This window comes from Otolemur garnettii, unplaced genomic scaffold, assembly GCF_000181295.1.
Source record: "Otolemur garnettii isolate 467f Iridium unplaced genomic scaffold, OtoGar3 scaffold00020, whole genome shotgun sequence".
NCBI classification, from domain to species: Eukaryota; Metazoa; Chordata; class Mammalia; order Primates; family Galagidae; genus Otolemur; species Otolemur garnettii.
Window position 1 is genome coordinate 16609244 of NW_003852415.1, and position 7886 is coordinate 16617129.

General features: G+C 41.8%; 1 protein-coding gene across 2 annotated transcripts in view; it reads right to left on the bottom strand.

Annotated features, from left to right (window-relative positions):
• TTC7B (tetratricopeptide repeat domain 7B) overlaps nt 1–7886 on the bottom strand; it is a 256341-nt gene that overhangs the window by 91463 nt on the left and 156992 nt on the right. For both annotated transcript variants that reach the window (XM_003786986.3, XM_023511573.1), the window contains 2 exons: nt 7609–7681; nt 4655–4815 (listed from right to left, as the gene is read on the bottom strand). In XM_003786986.3, the coding sequence (XP_003787034.3) occupies nt 4655–4815; nt 7609–7681 (234 nt within the window). The remainder of the gene's footprint in view (nt 1–4654; nt 4816–7608; nt 7682–7886) is intronic.

Genomic DNA, 7886 nt, shown 5'->3' on the forward strand with positions numbered 1-7886 from the left:
TGGCGGGTCCGGGCTGGGGATTCGAACCTGCCACCTTAGGTGTACGTGGCTGGCGCCTTAGCCGGTTGAGCTATAGGTGCCGAGCCAAGTTCTGAGAGTTTTTAAGCTTATTTGTAATGTGTATAAATGTTCAAGGGCCCAAGAATAGCTATGACATTCCTGAAGAACAAGTTATAGGGAAGCACACCCCTTACATACGACAAAGCTGTAAGAATGACAGAAGAGTAACAGTTATACAGGGATGGGCACACTACCAATGGAACTAAACGGAAGGCTTAGAAACACAGGTGGACAAAGGTGGCACTATGAAGCAACAGGGGACAGAATCTTTATAATATGTACTGCCAGGACAATTGGCTAGCCAGATGGGAAAAAATTACATTGTCCCTGACAGTATACACTCACAAAATAACCAATTTCAGGTGGACCCCTAGATTTAAGAGTTCAAGATAACACAAGAAAACTTTCAGAAGATAATTTAGGAGACTATCTTTGGGCTGTTAGAGAAGGAAAAGTCTTCTTAAATTAGACACAGAGAATACTGTCCATAAATTCAACTCTTCATGCTTTAAAAATGCGAACTTCTGTTCATCAAATGACATTATTGAAAGAAAGCAAACATAAACTACTGCTTGGAAAGATTTCTGTAACACATAAAACCAACAGAAGAACTTGTGACCATAAAAGTGCATATGAAAAAATCTTACTAATTAGTAAGAAAAAGACAACCCGATTAAAAGAAACAAAAAGAAGGAATTCTACATAAGCTTCACAAGAGAAAGCTAAATCACCAACAAACAAATGAAGGGGTGTTCAACCTCATTAGTACTGAGGGACATGCAACTTAACTCAATGTGATATCATTAACTTGCAACCATACTGCCAAAAATAAGAAGTCTGTCAATGCTGGTTATTGGTGTGCTGGAGCCACAGGGGCTCTTGGGCACTGCTGGTGGGAGTGTTTGGAACTCCCAGTTGAAATTATTTGGTAAAGTTGAAGGTACACATATCTTATGACCTAACTATTTCACTCCTACAGGAAGCCCTTGAACCTGTACAAGGGTATTTACACCAGCATTGGGCATAACAGCTGAAAACTGAAAACAATCCACATATCTAATCACAGTAGACTAGATGAAAAAAATCTTAGTATATTCAGACAATAAAATACTATTCATCAGTGTAAATGAATTACTGTTGTATATAACAAGATGGACCTCAAGAACATATAACAAGTAATAAAAGCAAGTATTATAAGAATATATTGAGTATTACTCTATTTAAAAAAAATTAAAACATGCAGAACTAAATTTTTATTATTTAGGAGTATAACACACATGGTATAGAAACATGAGAGAATGATCAACATAGAATTTAGGATTAGTGAGATGCAAGGGACGGGGGGGGGGGATTCATAGGCAATATCACACAGGAAATTCACATATGTATTTATTTAAAATATATACTATGTATAAATATGTATGTATAAATATTCACAGGAAATTCACAGGCACTATTAATGTGCTTTTTCTTAATCTAAGATACAGGTACACATATATGTTAGCTTTATTATTATTTTAAATATAGTTAATAAATATTCTTTTGGCTTCTATTCAATATTTAATAACAATTAAAAAACACTTTAGTAGTATTGGTAGTAGTAATAACAATATGAATTCCTACCAATTATTGAGTGATCACCACGTACAAATGTCTTAAATGCACTAGCTAAACCAATTCTTACAACAACTCTCTGAGAAGGATATTTTATTATTCACATTTTGCAAATGAGGAAACGAGACTCAGGGAGATTTAGTGACTTACTTGAGGTCATATGACTTAAAAGTGAAGGATTTGGAGTCCTTAACCAGGTTTGACCAACTCGCAGAATGTGCTCTTAACCACTACAAAATATCCTTCCACATTCCTTTCCTTTCCTACAGAGCTAAACCTATAACAGCCTCCCTAACCAAATGGTTGCTTCTCTAGCGTAATGAACTTATTTGGGGGATTCCTGTAAGAAAGGACTCTCAGTTCTCATGATCCCTACAGCTAGGACGTCTTCGCAGTTGTTGAATCTACTGTTCAGTCTCAGTTCTGCTTGGAGTGATTAAGTGTCTGAAATGATACCTCTCAGCTTGGAAATTTTTGGACTCTGGTAAGCTTATTCAAAGTACTTAAATAGCAATTTTTATCATTTTGTGGTGACAATAAGGATGAGTAACCCTAGAGAGACCAGTTGCTCCTCCAAGGGCCGTCAGCTGTCTCATCTGGTGACTGCTCAACAGGTGGGCGGAGCTGGCTGTCCCAGTGGCAAGGGCTCTACCTCCACCTGGCAGGTTCAGACTATACGTCAAGTATGTCCTCCACGCCAGGCTTCAGGGAGTCTACGGTTCTTCTGAACAAACAGATAATACTACAAGGCAGCTGGGAAAAGTGCCCACTTAATCTTGTTTCAGTTGGTATCAAAATGTTTTACCTAGGTTGAGAGGAAACCATGGGAGATCCACTGACTATATGGGGCCCCAACTTTTAGTCAACTATTCTTGGGAACAAGTTTCCCATCACGAAGGAAAAAATACAAATATTTTAAAGCAAACAAGCCATGGCTACTCTCAGACCTGCTGCCATATGCTTTGCTTTTTTGAGCTCATGGCTTAACATTAAAATAACAGCCTTGCATTCCTCAAATATCTCTACTGCCTGCTCCTTACTTCTACTGCTTGAAAAGGCTGTCAGCTGCTGTCACTTGGAGGCATTACCACATTAGCCACCACTGTTTATTTCTTATTGTGCAGTATGGTTATTAGTTTAATAAGCCTCCTCTTGGAGGACACCCTAGGCTGTGGAGGAAGAAACCACATGCTGGAGTCTAATGTCTAATGAACAAGGAGGAGGGACGCAGTGGGAGGGGGCGAGAAAGAGAGAATGTGACTGTGTTGGATGGTGGGAAGCAGGGAAGGGTGCTTTATAAATATTGATGAGGGAAACGGAATTCAATTGTATCAGGTTGTTCTCTACTGATGGGTAAAGAACTGAATAGTTTTAAAAGTGTTTTAACCATTTTCAGGTTCCCTGGGCTAATCCAGAAATGTAGTGAGTGTGCAGAAGAGCAAGTGTGAGATCTGCAAGATGTAAAACGCTGCAGCAAAGCTCTTTCATTCACTCTGCATAAATAGCTGGGCCTACAAAAGAAATCTCCAGTCAGAGGTTTCCTGGATTATAACAAGAATTCTCTCGATGGAGGGAAGAGAAGTGCCCTTTTCACTTGAAGACAAAGAAATGTTTGTAATGGAAATGTGTGAACCAATTTTCCAAGGAGAGCTGCTGACAAGCACTGATTAAAAACACAGCGAGGTGACGAGGCAGAGAAATAAAGCCAAAGCTGACCCATTTAAAGTTTGTGACTGCACTTCTGAAAGTGAAGAAAGCCAGCTGGGGCCACCGTCTACATTCCTTCCCCTGCCCCCCAACCTCAAGCTGTCCCCCCATCACTGACCCTGCAATGCTGCAGATAATTAGAACCTTCCAGCGTACAGGAGTGCTTACTATTTCTGGCTATTGTGTACTGGTTACTAAGTTACTACCACAGAGGATAAAATGGTAACCCAGTAGCTCAAAAGACAATGTCCTTCTCAGCAAAGCCTACGCAACAGGTGTGGATTCAATGGTTCAGAGGAAAGATGAGAAGACAGGTAGATAATTCAAGCATGTGCCAATTTATAATGATAATTCTTAGCTTATGTATAAATATTGATTCATTTATTGAAGTAATTCCATTTCCCAGAGAATGAAACTAAAGAACAAAGAAGTAAGGTATCATGATCAAAGCTGCCTAAAATAGAATAATCACCCAGAGCTAGTGGAAGCCACACTGTGTAAATCTGTGTTTCTCAAATTGCAATCGTTGGAGTTTGTTTAACATGACTTTTGCCATCTCTGTATCTGCATTAATTTCTTTAAATTGACTTTAAAAATTCTTAGTTGCCCCTGAGCAGTAATTCCCATGAAATCATACTTTGATATACATTGTATTTTCAAGTGTACATTTAAGAATGTATAACTGTAACTACTGAAATAAAAATGTTCATCCACAATCTACCTAAAAGCATCTCTTGTACCCCAATGGTGCACATTGAGAAAAAGCGGATAGGCTTGGCGCCTGTGGCTCAAGCGGCTAAGGCGCCAGCCACATACACCTGAGGTGGCGGGTTTGAATCCCCAGCCCGGGCCCGCCAAACAACAATGATGGCTGCAACCAAAAAATGGCCAGGTGCTGTGGCGGGCACCTGTAGTCCCAGCTACTTGGGAGGCTGAGGTAGGAGACTCGCTTGAGCCCAAGAGTTAGTGGTTGCTCTGAGCTGTGACACCACAGCACTCTACCGAGGGCAATATAGTGAAACTCTGTCTGAAAAAAAAGAGAGAAAAAGTGGATAAAGTATTTCAACTAAATAAGGATGGCCTAATACTATGTTAGCTTGACCTAACAGGTTACATTTGTTTTCAAATATCAGGATAAAAAAACGGTAAGGGGATTTTATATTATTGATTTCCAGGATGTCTATGAAGACCTAAATTAGACAGATTTGAGAGAAAAAGCAAATTTAATAATTTCTGATTAAGGGGAAACCAAACCCCCTGCAGGATCACTTACATAAAATTCTCTGGATATTCGCTCAGGGCCATGTCAATGATGTTGAGAGCGTCATGGTAATGCTTTTGTGCTGACAACAAGAGGGCAAGGAGATGCAGGGAGTTGACATCATCACCTTGAAGTTGAAGAGCTTGGCGGACATACCCCAGAGCCTCTGGTATCTGGTTTGAAACAAAAATCAAAAAGGATTTCTGAACAGACATATAAATACACAGTCACATGGTAAAGAAGCCATCATTTCAATGTCTGATTCTCTGCAAACACTGAGAGCTGTTTTACACTGTGCCACATTCAAAAGTTAAGCCAAGTCTTTATGGTAACCTCATGATATTAATCACAAACATGAAAACAGACACCCTCTTCCAGAGAGAGTATGACTGATGAAGTGGTATGAGAGACCCTGTCTCTCTACATAACTGCCAATATTGTACCGAGTTTTTTATTTCTCCCTAAATAAACATTTTCTCATTCTTTCCACAAAACTGATCTGCTTTTGATTATGCCCAAGATGATTTCACTCTAAACGGAGACAAATAAAAATTGCTAGGGGTTTTTAGTGGAATTAAACTGCTACAGCTAGACTGTTCTCATTTTTTAAAGTATTACTGAAATTAAAGTGCTTAATGAGTTATAAGACTTTTAACAGAGATTTCTAAATGATCAGATGCCTATCATTCTTTTTAGGCTCCTTTATCCTGGACCTCCACTAGACATCAAGGAAATATGCAAAAAACCCCAAAAAACAAAAAAACAAAACCCTCCCAAAATAAAAACTAAACAAACTTCTTTTTTTTTTTTGCAGTTTTTGGCTGGGGCCAGCGCCCTACTCTTTTGAGCAATAAAAACTAAACAAACAAAAACCACACACCTTTCAAAACTATAACCCAAAATAACTCAATCCAAGAAACAAATTGCAATGCCACATACAAAGCAGATGTATCCAAATTCACGGAGGCCCAGACACAAACATAACCTTTAAATGCAACAGCTGTTCAAGATTTTCTTCAAAATCATCAGAGCGCAAGGGCTGACATAATGCATACATAATGGGTATCTGAACACCCTAGATTCTGTGCAGGTTTAACAGTAGCCAGGGAGAATTAGAAGCAGAAGCTGGATTTTGAAACAGAGCTGGAAACTGAAGCATTCTTACCCAACCACCCAGAGACTCCTTCCTGTCTCACCTCAACTCCAGTCCGGCGGGAGCCTCTTCTCAGTGCTCTTGCTTTTCCCAAACCCTCAGTAACTTCACCTTTTAACAGAAATCCATGACTTTTCTTTCACTAACCTATTAGTTTTCCTCTCTAAATTGCCATTCTTGATGGACTTAGGTTATAAATGAGAGCTCTGGAGGCTTTCTGCTCTTGAATCATAAAACCATGGCTCCTATAGCTGGAAGGGAGATCATCTGGCCCAGACCTTCATTTATGAGGAGGAAGCTGAATCCAAAGAGGTGAAAAGACTTGAGCAAGACCATCCAGCTACCCGGTGACTGAGACGGGAGTGATTCTCTACCTTCTGATTCCTCTCCGCATCAACCTCCTTCCCCTGGTGGCAAGGAAACACTCCTTCCGAGCTCTGTGTTCTGATGCCGGGAGCCCATAAGGGCTGCTGCTGCACCAGCAGGGCTCCTTCTACTTATCCACTCCCTATGGTGACAACGTACTGTGTGAATAGCACTCAACCCAGTATTACCGGGTGAGTCTGAAGGCACAGCACAGGCATGGAGTTCACTTGCAGGACCATCAGGAACAAATGGACACAGGGTTCCAATGATGTCCTTGCAGGGTAGCTGGCTTCAAGAAACTCAGAGCCGGTTCTTCAATTCAACAAGTATTACTGAGTGCTGAACACATGCCAGGCAGTGTTCCAAGGGCCAGGATAAATCAATGACAATGACAGATGTGGGCTCTTGCCCTCACAGAACCTAAGGCCAGTGAAGAAGACAGATACTGAACAAGAGGACTGAGGAGAGGAAGAAGAGTAGGCTGCTCGGGGGAGGTGAGAGGAGCCCCAGTGAAGGGGAGAGACCACAGTCAGTTATCACCCACATGTGCTACAGAAGCCGCTCTCGATCAGCCGGCTGTGAGCCATATGCCAGGTAAGAGGACCCTGTCTTGGGTCCCCAAGACACTTGGCACAGTGTCTTGGCTTTCTCAGTCCCCAGGTTGCCAATGGAAGCCACTTCTCAATGCCATTCCCAGGCAACCAGGAAGTCAGGCGCGTGCCTCAGCCCTGGCCGGCCAGGGGAGTGGCACGTCTGGGAGCTGACCCGTGGTTCACCCTCCCAGTCAGCACTCAGGAATGTGCTGGGGTTACCACCAATGTCTTGCACCTGGTGGATGGGCAGGCAAGTGGCCAGAATCTCCAGAACAGTTGGGAGGGGACAGGAGGGCATGGGAATGGCAGAGGCAGCTTCCAGAAGAAGATGAAGGACAGGGAAGCTTGCCCCTCCAGCAAGGAAAATAGTGTGGAGTCTCCTAGTTCAAGAGGCCACTGTGTATAATTGTTTCTATCTTCCATGTATTTTAAAGGAGCTGACATCTTTTAGTTACTTCTGCTGGCATTTCCCTGTCAATTCCTGACACCTTTATGACAGCCAGTCACCAACCAGCAACTAAATCCCCACCAAGCTCAGCACTGGGCCTGCTCCTGGGTTCAGGGTGTACGCCATGTGCTGCATCCCATGCTGCCATGTGGCCCTAGGGTGGGCCCTTCAGATTTGTGTGTGGTTTTAATTTCCAAAAGTAGAGACTGGTACTCCTGTGTCTTCACAGTGGATGCTCAAATGGACCAAAACACCAGAGTCTTTGCTGAAAGGAGTCAGCATCCTCTGAGAAGGGTCCCTCCAGTGAGTGAAGGAAGATTGTCACCTATAACCTCAGACTGAATTGCTGAAGGAACTGTATCAAGATATAAGTATACCAGGTTTAAGGAACATTAGAGTAACTGACCTGTCTGGAGATGGCAAGCTGCAAAGCCAAGTAGAAAGCTGCTTGGTGATCTGTGGGGGACAGGCTGTGGGCCCTGAAAAAACATTTATAGTGATTAGTACATGAGAGAGGCCATTTCACTTACCCTATCAAACAAGTCTTCTTTGCATTTGCATTTTTATACCAAGGCCACACATCTAGTTTTAACTAATATTTTGTTTATTTATTTTGAATTTTGCTTTCAACTGGCTTTCACTCATCTTAGTTTGAGATAGTCTCACTCTGTTGCCTGGGGCAGT